Genomic DNA, 20,680 nt, shown 5'->3' with positions numbered 1-20,680 from the left:
CTCTCTTCCCCTAGACAAAGGGGGCCTCGCGGTGCCACTTGGGGAGAGTGCGGCTTCAAAGCCCAGCTTGGGGGGCCGGGGGTTCAATCCGTGACAATGAAGTTCAGCCCTTTTCCATCCGTGCTGGTTCTTTTTCCCCCCCCCGGGTATAAAATGTTTCTCTATTTTTCTTTCGCAATACAATAAAACAACATGAGCAATAAAAAACACAGAATCAATGCTTAAAATAATAATTAATAATATTTCTTAGATATGTTAAACATTGGGAGAGAGAGAAAAGCGCTAATAATACTTTCCATATGTACTTTTTATCCTCTTCTTTGCTAAGTTAATTAAAATTAACCACCCATGAGATATAGTTCATCTACAAATAATCCGCCGTGCTGATTCTGGCCTCCACCTGCGGCTCAGCCCTCTCTGGCCTTCCTGAAACGTGGCTGCACCCCCCAGAGCAAGGCATCCCAGGGGGGGTCCAGCGCATGGGATGCCGGGAGTCTCGGGTCTCAGAGTCCGCGTGGCCCCTTTGGCCCAGCCCTTGCCGGGCCCAGCCATGTCACCTGCTTTGGCGCTGTGAGTCCTGGAATCGAATTGGGTAAACCGGGGTTTATTACCCATGGCCGAGCATATTGAGCAAGCCCTGCCCAGGGTGGGGTGGGGGGGCCGGGCCTCATCTGCCAAGGGCTGTGGGGTCTTCCCAAGGCAGGAGAGACGGAAGTGTCTGCAGGGCCTCCTTTGGCTTGCCCCCTGAAGCGGTTCTCTGGCTGTTGTTGGCGGTTTCTCTCACGGTTGCCCCTGGAACAGGAAGCCTCCAGCGAGCGCTTGACGGCTCCTCTGAAATTGCAGTGCTGGCTGTTTGCAACAGCGGCCAAGCCCGGTGCCGGTTCCTTTGGCCGATTGTTTTGGGGTCTTCTGGAAGTGCCAGTGCTGGCAAAGGGCTTCTCCCTCCAGTGGCAGCCGGGGTTCCCGAACCCATCGTGCACCACCCGTCCTGGGCCACTCCTGGGATCCAGGCAGAGCTCTGGGGGCGGAGGTGCAGCCCTGCTGGGTGGAGCAGTTTCGAGCCCAGTTTAGCTGAAACTGGAGGAACGGAGAGGCTGCCGGTGGTGGTAATTGCAAGGCTGGTTATGCCAGATGGGAAGGCCTGGTCCAGCCAAAGCACCTCCTTCCCTTTCGCTCTTTGGGCTGAGCAGGAAGTGAACCCTTAGATCGGAGGGGGGGGGGGGGGGTTGGGGAGGGAGGACAGAGGCAAGCACACCCCCTGGTGGCAACAAGAGGAACTGGCAAAACAGCAACCCTCCTAGCTTTGGAATTGGAATTTGGAATGAAGAATAGAACTGGAGTGGAAAGAATACATAGAAGAGGAATTAGGAGAGAAGAGACATGGGGATAGAGGATGAAACACAACAGGATTAGGAACACAATAGAACAACTAAGAATAGAATAGAATACAACCTTTTCCCCCCTCGAGTACTCAAAGCGTGTGTGCGCACCCCCCCCGCACATGCACACCTGAACCCCCCCCACTCTCCTGCCCCCCGTGCGCCAACTTCCAGTGGGCCTGATAGGCTGGTTTCCTTGCTCTCCCCAGGCTCCAGAAACGCCCCCCCCCCTGCAGGCCCTTCGGAGGCCGGAAATGCCCCCCCAGAGCCTCCGAAGAGGTCGGAAACCAGTGGCCGGTGCGCACGTGTGCGCTGGAGCTCAGCTGGGGCAACAGTTTGCATGCCAGCAGATATGGCTCCGCGTGGCACCTGTGGCCCGTGTGCTGTAACTTCGCCATCACTGGAATAGAATTTAGAAGAGAGCAGAGCAGCTGGAGGGGACCTCAGAGGTCTTCTAGCCCACCCCCACTTCTGATCCGTGGCTGTCTCCAGTGAGGGTTCCTGCCCCAGGATGGACCCTCTTTCCAAGCAGTAGGCTAAGGCCAAAGGAAGCCGACCTTGGGAATGGGTAGAAGGCCCGAGGTCCAGGCTTTGGGGTATGGAAGATGTGCGGACAGAGGATGACCTTCTCACCCTCCGGCCCACCTGCCTCCCTCCCTCCTGGACAGGGCCCTCTTCGACTATGACCGGACTCGGGACAGCTGCTTGCCCAGCCAGGGACTCAGTTTTTCTTACGGGGACATTTTGCACGTCATCAACGCCTCCGACGACGAGTGGTGGCAGGCGAGGCTGGTGACCCCTCATGGCGAGAGCGAGCAGATCGGGGTCATTCCCAGCAAGAAGAGGTGAGCGCTTGTTCCGCTGCTGCGGTGGGGGCCTTGGCGGGCTCTCACTGGACAGTTGGCCAGTTGCCTCGCTCTCCTCGTTGTCAGGAATGGACTTTGGGGCCAGGGCGACCTGGGCCTCTGTTTCGCTTTCAAGCGCGAGGAATTGTCTGGGGGGGGGCAGAGAAACAATTCTGTTCACGATGGGGTGGGGGACGGTTTGAGCTCCGGTTTGCCTTGTGCTGAAGGCTGGAGGAATCGGCCGTGGCCATAATTTCTACGAGGTTCCTGGAGAAAGGTCTCGTTGAGGCAGGAGCGGTGGTCAGGGAGCGGTCAGAGTCACCCTTAAATCTCCCCCTTTCCCCTGATGCTGCCAGAGTGGAGAAAAAAGAAAGGGCCCGCTTGAAAACGGTGAAGTTCCACGCTCGGACAGGGATGATCGAGTCCAGCCGGGTAAGTGTTGCTCTGTGTGTTTATCTCTCTCGGTTGTGAGTGCGAGAAGCAGGGGAGGGCTGGGAACGACACAAGGACAGCTCCTGCAAAGTGCGCTCTGGCCACGGCTGCTCAGGGGACGGTTGGACACACACACACACAACATCATCATCCTCTGTGGCTCAGGACAGTTTCTCTTGGCCGGCCCTGAATCCTCCGAGGTCTTGCTGACAGCTGGGAGCCAGCCGGGCCGTGGGGGACACACACACACACACCCCTGTTGTTGTTGTTGTTGTTGTTGTGGCAATGAAAACGGTCCGTCGCCTTCCACCCTCCTTGCAGGTCATTCCGTCCACCCTTGATTTTCCTCTCGCATCTCCATTTACGTGTGTCCGTTTCCATGATTTCATTTGAGGGGCAGCTTCCCTGACACTGACCACCGTCCTCTGTTCCTTTTCATTTTTTCTTGCATGCTTTAAACTCCATTGTTTTTTGTCCTTTTTTTGTTTTCTGTTCTTTTTGTTTCCTTCCGCACCCCTCGCATCTTCACCTCCTTCACAGTCGATCAAAACGAAACGTAGAAAGAGTTTCCGCCTCTCTCGAAAATTCCCCTTTTACAAGAGCAAAGAGAACTTGGCCCAGGAAAGCAGCGGACAGGAACGTAAGTAGCAGCTGCCCTGCTCGGATGCTCTCTGGCCGCCCCAGCAGCTGCCGCCTCACCCCCCCAGGCCCGGGCAGCTTGGTGGACCCTGCATTGCCTGGAGGCTGGGCTGCACTAGGGGGGCTCCGGCCTGTCTGAACGGCTCCGGTGAGGACCCTGAGAGTGTTGTGGCCATTCATGGCGGTGAGCAGATGGACGGGGGGCCCAATGGTTCTCCATCCGAGGCCCAAGGCAGCTTTGCAGCCAGGAGCGGCTGAGCCCTGGGGTCCGGGAGAGGCCTCCGCGGGGCCCCCCTGGCCCCCGTGCTCAGCCTTTGCCTAAGGGGGCCCCAGCCTTTGCTTGCTACCAAGTTCAAGCATTTCTCTCTCCTCCTGATGCCCCGTATTTGCTCAGTGGTCTCCTCCCTGAAGCCTTACGAATGCCCCCCCCTCTTTCTGAATAGCAGCCGGGGTCGTCCGAGGCCTCCGCAGCAGGTCTCTTTCTCTGCTTCTCTCTCTCTCCTTTCCCTGCGCAAGAACTTGGGGTAAATCAGGCAGGTGGGTGCAGGGGCCAGAGTTTCCATGAAGTGACTAGCGGCCCTTCCCGAAGCAGCAGCTTTTGTGTGTCCACTCTCCCCTGAAGGGCAGCGTTGGGCTCCTTTGCATATTCGCAGAGCCAGCGGCCACCTCCGCACTCCAGTTGGCCTTCCTGTCCTGGTTTCCCAGCAGACCTGCTGCTGTCCGATCGCTTTGATTGGAGTGGCAGGGGTTGCACTTTGGAGCTTCTCCTGGCTCATCATCAGAGACCGGGTCCCAAAGCTATGCACCTCTCGCCCCGTTGGCCAGGAAAGCGGTCAAGAGAGGGCAACCCCTGTGCAAGGGGCCGGGTTACTGGGGGGGCCGAGGCTCTGTGAAGAGGGGACCACCGTGAGAGCGAAGAACGCGGCCCAAATTCTCCGTGGCCTGGTGAATCTTTTGATCACGGTCATCCTGCCTTTGCTGTGGGCTCTGGGTTAGGGCGGCTGTGCGCTAGGCACTCCAGTGAGTCTCCAGTGAGTCGAGAGGTCAGCAGTGGTGGAGATAAGTGAAGAATTGACCCCTGTGGCAGTGAGGAGGGGGGACGGACACCAGACCCCATGGATCGGCTGAGGAGCAGCAGGTTATTCTTGGGGGGGGGGATGGGGGATTCTTGGGTTGCTGAGGTCGGCCCCCCTCTGTGCATGCGACATTCCCCCTGTAGCTGGACTCAGAAGAAGGGACCCTGCTTGGTGCTGCCGAAGCTGCTTTGCCTGGTCCAGGGAGGCCCCGAGTGCTGGCCGGCCCTCCATTCTAGGGACCCTCGTGCTGAAGTTCTGGGGCAAAGGTGGTTGGTCACACGAGCTTTAACTCCACTTGCTGTTGCAGTTCTCAGCCATTCTGCACTCCTGTCACTAACGCTGTCCTGGCCCTCTCTCTCTCTCTCTCTCTCCCCCCTTTTCTCTTTCCTTCTCTCGCTCTTTTCTCTCCCCCCCCCTCCCTCTCCCCTCTGGCTGGCTGTCAATCAGGACTTCCCTGGGTTAAGTGACGATTATTATGGCACAAAGAACCTGAGTAAGTGGAACTTCACTGCCCACCCTCCCTTTCCACCGCTAGCATGGCTGTGGCCGGAAGGAAGTGGGGGGGACGCTTGGCCTAGGTCGATTCAGCCCCACCCGAGTCCCCAGACTGGGCCCCTCCTCCCGTGGAAGGGACCCCTCTCGGCAGAGGCGGGTGGGCTTTCGGGGCCTCGTCCTGGAAAGGGCTCCCCAGCAGCACAGTGGAGTTGGCCAGGGAAAAGTTGGCCTGGAGAGCTAAGTCTCCTTACAGCCAGGTGCCACCTGAGGAAGGAAATTGGGCCGGGCTCACACTGGCGAACTGCCCACTGACCAGGTCGCTGAACTTGGCTCGGCGTGTGTGTGAACTCCTTTTCTCCCCTGCGGCCTCAACGGGGTCCCCTCAGTGGGGCAGCCCTGCGGATTCTGTACTGTCGTTTGTTCGCTCACTGCCCCCCCTCTCTTCCCTTCTCTGTGGCTTCAGTGGCAGGGCTGTGCTCGGGGGGTGGGGGCGTGGGGGCTAGTGGCCAGGAGGAGGGCTGCGTGTCCTGCTTCCAGCCCCGCTTGTGCCTGAGCTGCTATGGGCACCTGTGGAAGACGCGGGTTGGAGGGGCGCAGATAGTAGCACCTGCTGCAAGCGATCCACGCGTGGTCCCTTCCCGAGTGGACTGGGTGGGCTAGGCTCCCCTCCACGAATACACCGAAAGCAGAACGGCCCGGGAGATGGAACGCCTGTCCTGCAACTCCTTCCCACCCCACACCCATCATCCCCAGCGCTTGTGGCCCTCAGCCCCTGGTATCCCCTGCTGTTAATCGGTGGGCATTGAATCCAGGCCTCTTCCTTGGTTGCAGAGGGCGTGACATCGAACACCAGCGACAGCGAGAGCAGCTCCAGTAAGTCTCCCTCTTGCTCCTGACCCGAGTTTCCTTCTGGCTTCACCCCAGTGCTGGTGGGGGGAGGGAAAGAGGGGGTCAGGGCTGCCCCTCTCTCTTCTGGGGGCTCTTTTTGGTGGGGTAAGTGGCAGAGACTGAAGGCCTGAGCAGGATCCCTTCCATTGCAATGTGAGGCCCCCATTTACTGGCACAGCGGGTGCCTAAAGGGGAGCGAAGGGACTTTGGCTCCGATGTGGGGTTTGTGCCCCATTCCCTATGGCGCAGGAGCCCTCTTAGCCGCCAGTGCCTGCCTGTCATTGGATCTGATCTGCCAACTGGGGAAGAACGTTGCTGAACTCCCCCATCTCTAGGCCGGGATGGCTGGGCCGCTGCCAGTGGGGCTGCCCTCAGAGGTGGTTCCCCAAAGACTTTGCAGAGAGAACTAGGCGTCTCCCGCGGAGGGAAACTGAGGCGAAGCAAATACGTCAGGGAGGTGGAAGGCCCCAGGAGTGAGCGGTGCTGCCCTTTGGCAGAGAGGGGTGTAGGGTGGTGGCTGCCAGGGCGGCTGATGCTTTGCGGTTCTTTCAGAAGGACAAGAGGACACGATCCTGTCGTACGAACCGGTGACCAGGCAAGAAAGTAAGTGGGCACAAAGGCCGCTCGGCTCGGAGGTTTCTGCCTGGATTTGACCCCCCCCACCCCCCAGCTGAGCAAAGGCCGTGCTCTCCCCAACGCCTCCTCCTCCCTCCCCTTCTGGCCTGCCTCTCTAGTTCACTACGCCCGGCCGGTGATTGTCTTGGGGCCCACGAAGGACCGCGTCAACGATGACCTCATCTCAGAATTCCCACACAAGTTTGGATCCTGTGTGCCTCGTAAGTGATGGCCCCCCTTGGGATCCCTTTGGGTGGGTGGGGATTGAAGGGACACGTACGTCTCCCGGGCCTTCAAACGTGGCCACTTTAAGACTTGTGGACTTCCGCTCCCAGAATTCTCCCGCCAGCACGGCTGCCAGGTTTGGGGAGCCCTGCTGCTTTGGGCCCTGTGCTGCGTGCGAGAAGAGAGCGAGTCCTCCCCTCCGTCCGTTGGTCCTTCTTTGGCAGCGGAGGTTAAAGGCCGGGCGGTGTGGCCAAGGTCATGCGTGAGAAGGGCACCGCTTTGGGCCCACAGACGCCACTCTCCGAACCGCAGAAAAAGCCAGTGTGTTCCTTTCAGACACCACCAGGCCACGGCGCGAAAATGAAGTTGACGGGCAAGATTACCACTTTGTGGGCTCGCGGGAGCAGATGGAGAAGGACATCCAGGACAGCAAATTCATCGAAGCCGGGCAGTTCAACGACAACCTCTACGGCACCAGTGTCCAGTCTGTGCGGGCAGTGGCTGAGCGGGTGAGTCGGGCACCACGAGCTGCCGTGCCACGCTTGCTCCAAGTGGCTGCTCGGGACTGGTGGGCGTTAACTCAGTCCAGGCATCACCCGTATGGTGTCCGCTGTCAATCCAGCAGCTGACTCCGGTCACGGCTCCTCTGTGCCGGGTTCCGGATCACCTTGCTTTGAAGCTGCTGCTCCTGTTCCACGCAGGAGTTGGCGCATCCCCTTAAAGGGGCTCCAGCCGCGGTCTCACTTAAGCTCGTGGTCCGACTGCCCCTCAGCTGCCTTGGGTCCTGGTCCCCCTGCTGAGTTTGGGGCAGGGGCGAGGGGGCCAAAGCTCCTTGACAGTGCCACGCAAAGGCTGTGAGCTAACGGACGCCCTGCCCTCTTGCAGGGGAAGCACTGCATCCTGGACGTGTCGGGCAATGCGATCAAGAGGTTGCAGCAAGCGCAGCTGTACCCGGTGGCCGTTTTCATCAAGCCCAAGTCCATCGAAGCCCTCATGTGAGTGACGCCTGCGAGGGTGTTGGGGTTTTAGTCCTCAGATTTATGCCCCACCCATCTCGCTGGCTGAGTGGCTCCAGGGGGGTGGGTTTGCTGGCCTGAATGCTGCCTTTGAGGGGCGGGAACCCCTTGAAAGAGGAGGCCGGAGGATGCAGTGACCGCCATGGGAGGGGAGCGAGGCCCCCCTCCGCGTGTTTAGTGACCAAGGCAGGTCCGGTCAGACGACTCTGGAGGGAAGGCATGCAAATCTAATAAATAAATAAATAAGGCTCAGTGGATACGGGGTGGGTGGGGCAGCTCTGGCCAAACGGACCCCCGTCATCTCCGGGCTCTCCCTTGAGGCTTTTTGATTGACAGAACTGGTATGTGGAATCTGCTTTGGGCTCCTTTCCCTGCAGTCGGCTCCAAGAGTTGCCAGTAGTCTTGGTTTCTCTCTCGGTGGCCTCCCTACCATCCATGGGCCGTGAACTTCCTCCCAAGGCCTCACCCCCCCTCCCAGCCTCTTCGGGTGGAGTTGAGCTGCCAAAACGCCCTCGTGGTCCAGGGGCCCCTCAGAAAGCTGAGGAAAAGTCAGATTTCGGGCGGTGGCAGAAGCCGGGAAGCTCCGGCCGGGACTGGGGCCCTTGTGCTGAGGCTGTTTCTGCCCCTCTTCCCTTTTTGGGGGCCTGCAGGGAGATGAACCGGAGACAGACGTACGAGCAGGCCAACAAGGTCTTTGACAAAGCCATGAAGTTGGAGCAGGAGTTTGGAGAATACTTTACAGGTGAGAGCTCTTCAGGTGTGTGAGCTGTGTGGTGGGGATTGGGAGGAGTCTGCAGAACAGGTTGTTTCCATTGGGATGAAAAAAAAGCCTCCAGACGGGTTCAGTTGCTTGCAGCTTCTAAGGAGGGTGGGGGGCATGTGGGGGGGTCAGAAAGAGTTCCTTTCTCGCCTGGTGAGCCCCTTCCTCTTTCCCTTCGCAGCCATTGTCCAAGGAGACTCCCTGGAAGAGATCTACAGTAAGATCAAGCAGATCATAGAGGACCAATCTGGGCATTATATCTGGATCCCCTCCTCTGAGAAACTGTGATGCCCCCCTCCCTCCAACCAACCCGTTAGAAGATCAGCGACCCTTCCCCCCCTCCCCCGTCCTCTGCCCCGGAGGGGGAGCGAGGAGGCCACCACCCCCGCCGTCACTTTTCTAGATGGTCGACACTTGCGTTTTCTAGTCCTGTTTTTCTTTCTCTTGGGATGGGCCAGTCTCTTCGTCCAGCAACTGACCCCACCCCCCACCCACCATCCCTGCATGGACTGTCCTGCTGGCTCCCCTAGAAATGGAGACCAACCCCACTGGAGAGTTTTCTGTGTTTTTAATTAAGAAAATACATGGACTGTGGAGGTCAGAAAGCGAGGCGGGAGGTGGCCGTGGACCCCCAGCCTCAAGAGCCCCCCGTGCCCCCCGTGGGTTGGAGAGCGGCAGCCTGACAGTTTTACCAAGAGGAAAAGGCAACAGAATTCTTTTATTTATCTAGATATGTAATTTTATATATATAATATATGCTCTGAATATATACATATATATGACTAGAGAATGTTCCCAATATAGTCATATATATATATATAGATGTATGTATATACACCCACCCACCCACGGGGGCTGCTGAAAAGTTCTTTGTGAGCGGAAGAATTGCCGCCTTGCCTCAGCCATTGGGACAGAAGCCGCGGTGGAGCCGAAATCTATGGTACGGAGCCTTTTGGGGGGCTGCCCTGTGGAGAAGCCGGTGCAGGGCCCAGAACCACATGATGATGACAAGTTACGACAATTTATCTGAGCACGCAAAAGCAAAAAGGATAACGCTACATATTAACTGCACATTGTTTTACGTCACCTGATGTGTTTGCATGAGAGGTTTTTTTAAGCTGCTGTTAAACCAAAACCATGTTTTGTGTTGGTGTGTTGGCTTTTCATTATTCCAGGCTCTTGGTTTTAATAACGAACTGAACAACGGGTATTATACAATCCAGTTTTTTTAACTTATTTTTTAAGATTGTTCCATTGTAAATAGTTCCCAGGCCCAACCTACAGACCGTGCGGAATGAGCACAGCAGCGGCTGTGCGGTGTGGCAGTCGGGTCACTTGTGGAGTCCACTCCGTCCCTCCAGCCAGCTCCTTCTGTGGGAGAGCGTGGAAGTGGGAAGCTGGACGCAGCAGTGGGGTGGTCAAGGGAAGCTGGTGCCTTGGAGGAGAATCACTCTTTCAACCATGTTTTCAGTGGAAAATTAGACTCAAGGACCCGCAAAGTTCTTATTCTAGCAGAATTGTGCCAAATTCTGGCTGCAACACTTGAAGCCCTTCCTGACCAAGCTGACCCTTAGAGGCTCCATGAAGGCCTTTCGCCTTTCCACATGGCCCTCGTTGCAGAGATGATGGACCCCCGCCATTCCTTGCTGCCAACGCCTGCCCGCAGTTCTTCAGGAGAGCCAAGGGCAAGTGCAATTGAGGTGGCGCTCCCCGTGTGGCACAGACTGTTAGTCTTCCGTGGACTGTGGCTAGATGCCAATGGGAAGCCTTGACCTGTGGTCATGTCAGTGTGTATAGACTGTAGGTGCAGAAAGATCCCCCCCCCCCTGTTGCTGAACAAGAGAGTAAGTGGAATTTGTGGAAGTGCTGGGTGGATTGTGTCCGAGCGTCGCTAGATGGGACGGAGGAGGCGATGGCCCCACTTTTGCCACCTTGCCCCAACCTTTGAAAGAGACGATTGTACACATCTCGTTTCCATGGAGCGAGAGCCACGGCTGCTACGGGAGGAGGAGAGGAGGGACCCGACACACGAGGCCTCGGCTTGTGGCCGGTTGACGCTGTCCGCTCCGTAGCTGGTAGGTAGCTATATCATTCATTGTGTGATTTGTGCACGGCCTTCATTGTTAAACATGGGTGAAAAGTGTCCTTGCGGAGAATCATTCTGGTAAGCGAGAAGCCATTCCCACCTCAGCGGTGTTGCCAGAAACGTCACGGTGGAGAAGCGGAGGAAGCTGCTGCCAGGCGCGAGAACCCCTGGCGGAAGGTTCGGGAGGGGCCACCACCGACTCTTTCCCCTGCTCAGCTGGTGTCGCAAGACATGTGCCGCAGAACCGGACTATGCATAAGTAGAAACAGCTGGTCTCGAGGTGGCTGCTCTCTGGTGACTTTCATTTTGTAATAGCCGGTCACTGTCTTCTAGGCCCTTGGAGGGGGGGGGGGGGGCTGCCTCCTCCAGGGCGGAGCTGAAAGTATCCAATCATGACACTAGTTGGTTTGCCAGTGTTTCTTCCAAGGAGACATATATTTTTAATAAACGAACATTGCAATGAACTCGCCGTCTGCTGGTTTCTTGGGAGGGCCTGGGCTTGGGGGGGGGGCGTGGAGGGGGCAAAATGGCCGTGTGGTGGTGGGGCTCCAAGACGGACACGTCCATCGCAGCCTTTCACTGGCGCTTCCTCTTTTAAGGCCATTCTGCTGGATTCCTTGGACTCTGCTGTTTTCTACCAGTCGTGGAGTCTCTCAAGCCACTCACTACACAACGAGCACACTGCCTGCGACATTATGAGTTGTGACCAATGCTGCAACGTAGCAATGGTTATTCGCCTTGCAGTGCAGGTGTGTGCACAAACAAGTAAGCCAGGTGCCTACTACTGATAGTAGTGCAGTCGCCTGGGTGCTTGAGGAACTATGAGATCCAGAGCTGGGTACGTGAGCTGCGCTGGACTGCAGGCCGGACCCTCAATCCCGCTCCGTTTGGGAGGCCAAAGTGGGTGGACCGCTTGTGGGAGGAGCGTCGGCACAAGTGCAATTACGGACACATAAGGGGAGACAAATAGGTTTCTGAGCCCTTAGAGCTCCTTTATTCTGCTTGGTGTCTGTGAAGCCTCCTCCACGGAACACAACCCCACGTGCCACTGACGGCCTGTGTGCAGCCAATGCCAGTCCAGGGTCACTCTTCTTTGGATTGGAGCCTCTTTGCTTTGTCCAGTTTGTCCAGCACCTCACCATAGACACCAATCATCTGTGGACAAAGGTGGGCAGGCTGGGCTGAGGAGAGGCTGGGCAGCTCGGCCCTTCCCTTAGCTGAAACAACCGGGAGAATGAGGGCCCGGGGGGGGGGGAACAGGCACCGGGGCTGTTAAGTGCTGCCTCTTGTGTCTGCAGTTCCACAGACTCCGTTCAGAGGGATGCTTAGGAGAAGGCGCTGGCTGCTTTGGGGGCAGAGAGGCATTTAGGCCCCTGAAACAACTTGTGGGGAAACTCCCTACTCCCCACTTGATGCTAAATCTCAGCACTTTCCTCCTCTGGCCACTAGAGCTGGTCAACCAGAACGGCTGTGCTTCGTCCTCCATTACAAGGGGCCATTTCAGAGGGTGGGATTTAAGTCCTCTCCCCCCCGCCCCCCCCACCCCACCTGGTTCTCGTAGCTGTTCTTCAAAGCCCCCAGGTGGGCCAAGAACCGCATCCCTAGGCCACACCACTGCTCCGCCTCCTTGTATTTGCCAGCAGCGTAGTGGTGGATCCCTGTGTTCCAGGCTCGGGTCATCAGCCATATAATCTCCACCTCTGGGTAGCCGGTCAGCAGCACCTGCTAGCACCCAAACGAGTCCAAGCCTAGTTTCAGTGCGACCAGGAAGGGCAGAAACACCAACAGCCGCGTTCTGCCTTAACGCCGCTGGGTAGGTGAACAGCCGGACACGCAAGCTGCCTCCTTTCACTGCCTGGACAGGAGTGGAGACCACCGAGAGAGAGAGAGGGGTGGGGGGCTGTTCTCATCCAGCTGAGCCTGCGATGTCAACAGGGGAAGCCAGGCAAAATATTCCCTTGCAACAACACCTGGCAGACTTCCAAGAGTCCCACGGAAAGGCCGCTGCATGATACTAACCCTGTTGTCCAACACGGTCAAGGCATCTTCGAAACAGGTCCAGGCCTCCTCCAGCACACAAAGGCCGGCCTCAATGGGGCCGGAGGGCAGGGAAAGGTGGACCAAGCTGTGCAGGCATTTGCTGAGCAGGAAACAAGGGGAGGGGGGCACAGGCCTGGGAAGCACCTTCACCCTGCCTGCTTTGCAAGGCACCCAAACACCTCTGGCTCGGTCACCCCTATCCAGCACCCCCCCTCAGCCCCACCTTCATCAGCAGGGAAGGAAAAAGCGGCAGTTCCCTCCCAGGTTTCCAGCAAGGAGCTGCCACCTTCAAGGTCCTGCGTGGGGGGTGCATCCCCAGGCTGTACCCGCCAGAGCCTGCCCTCCACTCACGCAGCCAGGACCAGCGCTCCGTGGGCCCCACTGCTCACCTGTAGGCGATGGCGTCGGTCAATTCCCCTTTCCTGAGGAGAGCCAAGGCGCCCCGGAGAGCCCTCTTGCACACGGAGGGGTAGTGAGCAGGAGACTCCATGGCCAGGGCTTGAGGGGGGAGGAGGAGGAAGGAGGCGTGAGAGAAAGACCGGACACACACTGCCCTTGGACAAAACCGCAGGGCTGCTGCTCAGGGCAACAGCCCGCAAGCACAACATTGATGGGTGTGTGTGTGTGTGTGTCTGTGTCCAGGGGGTTAATCCCAGAAACGTCAGCCCCGCTTCTGTTGTGGCTTCCCTGCCTCAGACTCATTGGGAGCCGCTGCTGCCCAGGGAGGCAGGAGGGATGGGGTGAGAGTGGGGGCAGTAGGCCCGGCTCTTACCAGCAAGGGTTTCAAGAGTCTTGACCTCCACCTGTGGAAGCGCCAGCACTTCGTCCAGCAGCCTGGACACTGCAGGAGAATTCAGCTTGGCGCTGGCTTCAAATTCATAAAGCTGTAATATGGTCTCTGTGGGGTCTTTGGGGAAATCGCCTGGGGAGCAGGAAGCGAGACCCCCCTCTTAGTAGCTCACGAGGGACGACTGGGGGAGGGGGTCAAAGAGCCCCCCAGCCCGTAGAGTCTCAGCACAGCGGGGAAGGGTTCGGGCAGGAGAGGGGCCTTTCGGAGCCTAGGCCGGCCTGGGGCTTCCACCAAAAGACCGGGAGGGGTCTCACTTCCACTGCTCCAGGCTCAGAGACCCCCACGATCTGCTCGGACGGGGCTGCAGCCTGGCCTGAAAGGGTTCAAGGGACTCTTGCCCGAAACAGGCTTGTACTCCTGACCGATTTCAGCCTCAGGGCAAACAAGCCCCCCCCCCCCCTCAGGTTTCACCCTTGGTTTATCTTGGGACTGTAGCGGTTCCATCTCACCTGTCTGCTTCAAGACATCCCAGATTGCTCTGCAGGACTGGACGTTCTCCAGGGCCTGAGTCAGCAGCTCCGCCTGCTTTGGGAGACAACACACATTTCAGGTAAACGGCACACGAGAGCATCACCCCGTCTGTTGCAGTCTCAGGAGGTGCATTCCCTGACTTTTGGCACATGTAGATTTATCAATTGATTATCAATGCCTAGATATATTTTTTGTGGAATTTAAATGTCCTGCAAATTCTCTAAAGAAGCAGAAAAGGGCAGAATGGACACAGGTTTAGGACGTCAAGTGTGAAAGGCTGGAAGGGTGGCTCACGTATCAAACACTATTCCCATTTCCAAAGACAATTCTACAGGACAACTGATCAGAAATGAACATGAGGCGAAACAGTCCTAAAATACAAAAGTCGACCTTTGACCCCCTTCCTACCTCATCCGCAGGGAGCAAACTGTTCCGGCTTATGTCCAGGTCCACTGCAGCCGCCATGAGCAGGCAGGTCCTCTGAGCGAGCAGGGCCGCTTTATCAAGAGGGCAAAACTGGGAGAACTGGAGCAAAAGAGACCAGGGCGGCCACAGTTACTTCCTGGACTCAGACTAGTTGCTGCTGGCTGGCCCATCAGCCGCCCAGGGACGGGGCCTGAATCGTAACAGGGCAGGGCTCCTTTCTAGAAGAGCTTTGGCACAAGGACCCCACAACATTTGCAACGGCAAAGACATGGGGGAGGATTGAGGGGGAAGCGCCCACCTTGAAGGACATTAGGAAGAAGTCTCTCATCACTTTTAAGCAGCCCTCACAACGCACAGCCAAGTTCCAAGCTCACGAAGCAAATGAAACAGAAATGTCGGATTTAACAGCATCGCTAACGGCAATTACGACAATTCTGTCTTAGACAAAGGCTTTTTCTCTCCTGACGGGCTTAAAAAGTCACGGATTATTTCTGTACGGAGGTTACACGGGGACCCCCATGATCACGAAAGAATCCTCCTGCTTTCTAAGCCCCTTCTTTCTTCAGTCCACAGAGACGCGTCCCCCAGCCCCCCTTCGTGGAAGGCAGGAGACAAAAGGGCCCAGGGGACAAGCGCAAGAAAACCCGACTCCTGGCGCTCCAACCACGCCTCGTTTTGGATTACAGACCACGCCCCCAGGGGTTTGCGCCTGTGCATGAGTGCAGAAGGGGTGTGTGTGTGTGTCAGGTGGCAGCATTTTGCACAGGAGGCGATGCGTGCAGCCCTGGTGCCAGTCTCCCCTGCCAGGCCACTTCCACCCTATACTACTTTTTGCTTTGGACCCGTGGCAGCGATGATGCAGGGTGAGGGTGGTCTCTCTGCCGTGGCCTACCTATCTTTCTGAACCACTGGGCTTCTCTGGCCCTGACCTCCAGCAGCTCCTTCCCCTCTTCCTGCAGCTCCTCAAGCCTACGGTGAGCTGGGAGAGACCAAGAGCATGTTAGCAGCAAACACGGATTTAGGGACATTGTGCATTCTGACGGGGACTTTGCAGAACAGTGAAAAGGTCTGTCAGACGACCCCCCCCCCCCTGCAGCTCTGGATCTGGACATAGTAAATGGACACAAAGACCCAACCAGTTTAATACCTGCGGTCAAGTATGATAGGAGCGTCTCCATGTCTTTAATCCTAAAATTTAAAAAAACGTGGGAGTTATTTAACATCACTAAATGATATTAAAGGGAGGAAAATATCTTCTCTGGAGAAACAGCGGTTGAAATAAAAGAAACAGAACTATGATGACAGAGAGGAAGAGCCAGCACTGGCGACAAGAGGGTGAAAAAGAAACCCCAAATCTAGGTCCAGTTCAACGTTTATATCCTTCTATATAATTCAAGTTGCTATTTAACTTTTCCCACTAACACCTTATGGAAAACTGAACATCCACAACTACTAGAATGGTAACTCACATCTCCTCTTCAGATGTCACTTTCGACAACGTAAGTCGAATCAAACATCTGCAACAAAAGCCAATTGTAATACATGATGTTTAGCAACCACATACCGTCATTTAAAACCTTCCTTCAAGAGCAACTATTTATTTTTGTCATTGTTACTAACTGTAGAGGGCAGGGGCCACATCTAGTAGTGGACAAAGATGGCAAAACTTTTAATAATAACAATATGGTATAGATGGACTCAAATTCAGAACTAATTTAAGGGATATGTTTGAAAAATGGATCTGACACAAGATTTCAAGTAAAGCAAATCCTTCCCAGATATAAAACGAGGGCATTTTAAGGGAATATAAAAAAGGACCAAAGTCTTCATATTATGAAACAAACAGCATTTATATGTGTTACTCACTTCACTGCTGTAAGTGCTTGCTGGCAATCCTGCAAGTGTTGAGATAAATACCCCAGGGCTTTAATAGCCATGATCTGTTCACCATTCTGCAATATTAAAAATATAACTTTAGTATATAATATTTTTCTACCTGAACATAATGAATGTCATATTTTAAACACAGTTCAAACATGGTCAGGCTGAAAAACTCAATTCATATATTTGGGGAATCTCAATTCGAAGCACAAAATGTGGAGCAAATCTTAATGATGAGAGACACCATGAGGACTAGAACATTGTCGCTCAGCTCCAGTGTCTTTCACTAATTCTCCCTCTCTACAGGGTGGTCATCGTAAGTATCAATGAGGATGCAAGTATCCAAGTTTTGCTTGTTTCCCTCTCTCCCCCCTTCCTTGGCCTCCTGGAGAATGGGATGCTTTGCTTCTGCTGGCTTTATTTATATAAAATGTCCCATGGAAAGGGGTAGGTTATAGAGGTCCCACTAGGCCCAGGGTCCAATCTGTACCTCCAAGGCAAACTGAGCTGCTAGGCTCAGGAGGTTGGCAGCCATAGAGCCTTCCACCAGCAGTTCGCCTTCCGTGGACTCTGCGGCCGATTTCTCCATTGCTACAAACGCATCCCAAGCTGAAAGGCAGACAAGACTCGTCAGCAGCAGCTTTGGCCTGTTTGTTTGTTTGTTTGTTTACTTGCTTGCTTGTTTGTCAAGCATGGATGAGAATACAATTCTAAGTATGAACATAACATAAACATGCAAGTATAAACAGGCAAGTATATGCATAAGAAATAAATAATGGGAACAGTAGGACAGGGACGGTGGGCAGGCACACCCGTGCGCTTACGCACGCCCCTTAAAGACCTCTTAGGAATGGGGTGAGGTCTACAATAGAGCTTTAGATGAAGGTTTGGGCTTTGATTGACTCCTTCAGATCTTGCGGCTCTTTTACTGCCGCTCGTACCCATGGGCTGCGTACTGATGGCCTATATCAGGTAGCCCAAGACTACCTTCAAAGGCCAAATTGTCACTGCGTATGGAACCACCTCAGCTCTTGCATGTGAGGCTTGATCTTAGCGTGGCCTCTTCTTCCGTGTTCCAGAGGGTGGACATAGCAGGCTTTTGTACTATTGTCCCTGGAGACAAAGACATTGGTCAGCTCTTACAGTGCTGTAAGATTTCATTGTTGTTCTTGCACAGAGGTGTAGTGGTTGCTAGTAAATTATTTCCAGTGCCTACAATGCATACCATTTGTGTTATTCATTCTATTTGTCATGTGAGGAGGGATTGCTTTACTTTACCAACATGGGATACATATGTGTTTAGTTAGCAACCTTAAGGGGCAGCCTGGGGTCACTCTCCACCCCTTGGCTCAGTTCAGGATCCTGCGTTTTTTACCAGAACAAAAGCCGAGGATGCTATTTTTGAGTCAAATTCGATTGCTACTCACTCTTCTGGCTTGAATCCTCAATTATGTTTAATTAAATTACATATATGAGAAAGATCTATGTTAAAATAACATGCAATAAAATAAATGTCAAGGATAATTACTTCGTTTTTCAAGGTTGCAAATTTAAATCAGTGAGACTGTACAAGAATCACATTCTCTGTAGTCTCTCTGAATCTATTTTTCTTATTCTATGTATTTTTTTCCATTTATAATGCCCTTAATTTTGTTTACCATTTTAATAGTTTCATAGTCCATCCAGAGAACCCTAAAATTGGTGGGAGAGAAATGTATAAAAACTATATAGTTAAATATATTATTCAAATAGGACATATTAAAGTTTATGCTGAAATATACCAATACTAAACTGTTGAAGGTTATAATGTATGCCCAAGTAATTAATTTAAAACCTAAAAATATTCTATCGATTCCAAATATGTGACGAAATAACAGTAATGTAACAAAAAAAAAAATCACTATTACCGGTATTTTGCACACCCTGATAATAGTGGTTAGCATCTTTTTGATGACATTAATAACAACAAGCAGGCAAGAAGGATTACCAAAGAGACAGTGTATTGAAAGCATGCAGCCCTCCTTCAGTGGGTCGACCTCTAGGGAGGCACTGGATGCCATGATCGCCACATCAGAATGAAACGACAAAGAGAAAGTTTTCTCAATGAGGCGACCTCTGTTAAATCAGGATCGCTCCTTTTATTGTATTTCACTCTTCTGACATGTGGTACAGAATAACCAATTCGCGAACGCCACATATATTAAGCCATCCCCCAACTACCATTCACTCCTACACCATATAAGGCAAGCGTCTTGTGACTTCCCTATAGATAATTAATGGAAGCTCCATTCTTTGCCTTTTTCCTGGATTGTGCGTTTGCAAAGGAATGAGAATAAAAGGCATATACTGTATTTCCTTATATGGAAGTTAGCTATAGATTTTCTCCACGTTGCATACCAAGTTAAATGCTTTCCATACATGGTCATAGAGTCTGCAGCTTGCTTACTCAGCCTGGACTTTGCTGCCTTTCCATAGAGGAAGAATTAAGGTTTTATTCAGCACACAATTGGGCTAAAATATCACTCTCCAGTAATATTCCATTCCAAATTTCAGTGCTTATAAACCTATGATTACAACAGTGTATTACCATTTTTGTCTACATAGAAAAAATAAAATGTCCCAAATGCTGTGAGGTTTCTAAATCTGGAACTTTTACATTCTTCCTGCTGATGCCCTTGCTGTAATTTTCCACATTCTCACACTCCTTGCCCTTAAACAGAGGGACTACACATTCACTGGCACAGTAAAAGCACAAGGGGGTTTACCTTTGAAGGTATTCTTCTCTAAGACTGCTATTTTGTAAAAGTAGAAGTGAGTGAAGATGCTGCTTGGGTCGTAGCTTTCCGCCTTCTTTACAGCCTCATTAGCCTCCAGGGAAAGAGAATCAGCTTGGTTAGTGACAATAGCCAGATAACTGGTTAATTAGTTTCTATTCAATACTAACATTCCTGCAATAACATATTTATATTATATTATATTGTATTCATGTCATATTATATTATATTAAACCATTACTGTAATTATATCCCAAGTGAAGCAGTGGAGTAACTCTTACACTGTCAAGTTAATACATCCACACAATAGTTTCTGTTTTTCATTTTTAAAATCTTTGGGTTTATCTGGAGCAATGAAAACAACATAAACACATTCTCTGCTGACAAGATGAGAGGAGAGCTTTGCTTCTGCAGTGATGCTGGCAAAGGAGCTGTCATGCTGGGAGCTTTGAAAGAAGAGAACTGGCCAGGCTGCCAGATGCCCCTGTCCCCTGGTTGTCCCTAAAGCAGCCAAGGGCCATGCAAGCCTCCTCCTTTCTCGGGAGTCTGAAGTGAGCTGCACATGTGTGCCATCGCAAGTGAGCGCTGCAAATGATGGCAAAGACTTCCTGAGGCAAATGAGCCAAGACTACTTGCAATATCTTCCAGAATAGGATGTTCCCTTGGGAAGGGACAGGCTGTATGGCTCTGGGTCTTCTGGAACAGACAGCAAGCTTAAGAATATTGCTTGGTGGAAAGAAAGCCCACTTTACACGAATTAACGTGCTAAAAACTCAGCAAGAAGCGGATGGACTTGATACACTCCCACCTGTCTTCTCCTCTTGGGAAGATTACTGGCTTCCATTGCAACTGATGACCAAGGCAAAGCATATAACTGACGATGGTCCTTATCTACAGGTATAAAGGAGAGGCCCTGTTCTCTTGGGCTTCCTGTAGCTCAGGCCTTCAATATTAAGTAGTAAGAACACCCCCCCCCCCACACACACACACACTCTTCAGAAAGGCACAGCCCCTGATTCCCAGCCATTGTCGGAGGTTCCTTCTCTGCCCAGGGAGACAGTTAAAGGGGGTCCCTGAAGAAAGGGGACAAAAAGAAGGAGGAATACCTTGCCAGGCTCCTTCAGATGGAGATAGCAAGCAGCCATGTTCCTGTACAGTTTTGCCAGGTTCTGCTGGTCAGCCTGTCCAGAGGCATAAAAGCTGAGAGAGTAGCTGTACCACTGAAGGGCTTCCGAATAGCTCTTGCACTAGAAGACACCAACCGGGGCTTAATTAATTAATTAATTAATTAATCAATCAGATTTGTATGCCGCCCCTCTCCGTAGACTCATGGCGGCTAACAACAATAATAATACAATGTAAATAAATCTAATATTTAAGTTAATTTAAAAGACCCCAATTTAAGAAACCAATCATACATACTGACATACCATGCATAAATTTTATAAGCCTAGGGGGAAGGGAAAGTCTCAGTTCCCCCATGCCTGATGACAGAGGTGGGTTTTATGGAGCTTGAGAAAGGCAAGAAGGGTGGGGGCAACTCTGATATATGGGGGGAGTTGGTTCCAAAGGGTCAGGGCCGCCACAGAGAAGGCTCTCCCCCTGGGTCCCGCCAAACAACATTGTTTAGTTGACGGGACCCAACTGGTCGCTGGGATTCGTTAATGTTAGAGGTGGTCTCAACATGTGCCTATGCAAAGGCAGAGAGGTGGGTTCTTTCCTCAGGCCAGGGGAGAATTTCCCAAAGTTTCTCACTTACTATATATATTAATTGAGATTAGT

At 53.2% G+C, this 20,680-nt stretch overlaps 2 protein-coding genes across 2 annotated transcripts in view; one reads left to right on the top strand and one right to left on the bottom strand.

Annotated features, from left to right (window-relative positions):
* The window catches only part of DLG3 (discs large MAGUK scaffold protein 3), a 41,672-nt gene extending 30,752 nt beyond the window's left edge, over positions 1–10,920 (top strand). Inside the window, exons 13-22 of the mRNA XM_070760155.1 lie at positions 2,048–2,224; positions 2,581–2,656; positions 3,197–3,296; positions 5,698–5,739; positions 6,307–6,357; positions 6,489–6,590; positions 6,931–7,103; positions 7,480–7,589; positions 8,261–8,352; positions 8,552–10,920. Of these exons, the coding sequence (XP_070616256.1) occupies positions 2,048–2,224; positions 2,581–2,656; positions 3,197–3,296; positions 5,698–5,739; positions 6,307–6,357; positions 6,489–6,590; positions 6,931–7,103; positions 7,480–7,589; positions 8,261–8,352; positions 8,552–8,658 (1,030 nt within the window). The 3' untranslated portion in view covers positions 8,659–10,920. The remainder of the gene's footprint in view (positions 1–2,047; positions 2,225–2,580; positions 2,657–3,196; positions 3,297–5,697; positions 5,740–6,306; positions 6,358–6,488; positions 6,591–6,930; positions 7,104–7,479; positions 7,590–8,260; positions 8,353–8,551) is intronic.
* A 530-nt stretch (positions 10,921–11,450) lies between these two features.
* Positions 11,451–20,680, bottom strand: part of TEX11 (testis expressed 11) — a 53,961-nt gene continuing 44,731 nt past the window's right edge. Inside the window, exons 18-32 of the mRNA XM_070760045.1 lie at positions 20,005–20,145; positions 18,890–18,992; positions 16,615–16,733; positions 16,110–16,195; positions 15,713–15,760; positions 15,391–15,431; positions 15,136–15,222; positions 14,542–14,612; positions 14,226–14,342; positions 13,796–13,871; positions 13,269–13,418; positions 12,886–12,994; positions 12,476–12,596; positions 12,005–12,178; positions 11,451–11,611 (exon numbers count right to left, since the gene is read on the bottom strand). Coding sequence (XP_070616146.1) covers positions 11,540–11,611; positions 12,005–12,178; positions 12,476–12,596; positions 12,886–12,994; positions 13,269–13,418; positions 13,796–13,871; positions 14,226–14,342; positions 14,542–14,612; positions 15,136–15,222; positions 15,391–15,431; positions 15,713–15,760; positions 16,110–16,195; positions 16,615–16,733; positions 18,890–18,992; positions 20,005–20,145 — 1,515 coding nt within the window. The 3' untranslated portion in view covers positions 11,451–11,539. The remainder of the gene's footprint in view (positions 11,612–12,004; positions 12,179–12,475; positions 12,597–12,885; positions 12,995–13,268; positions 13,419–13,795; positions 13,872–14,225; positions 14,343–14,541; positions 14,613–15,135; positions 15,223–15,390; positions 15,432–15,712; positions 15,761–16,109; positions 16,196–16,614; positions 16,734–18,889; positions 18,993–20,004; positions 20,146–20,680) is intronic.

Source organism: Erythrolamprus reginae, chromosome 8, assembly GCF_031021105.1.
Source record: "Erythrolamprus reginae isolate rEryReg1 chromosome 8, rEryReg1.hap1, whole genome shotgun sequence".
NCBI lineage: Eukaryota > Metazoa > Chordata > Lepidosauria > Squamata > Dipsadidae > Erythrolamprus > Erythrolamprus reginae.
This window is presented reverse-complemented; position numbering and strand designations above follow the sequence as displayed.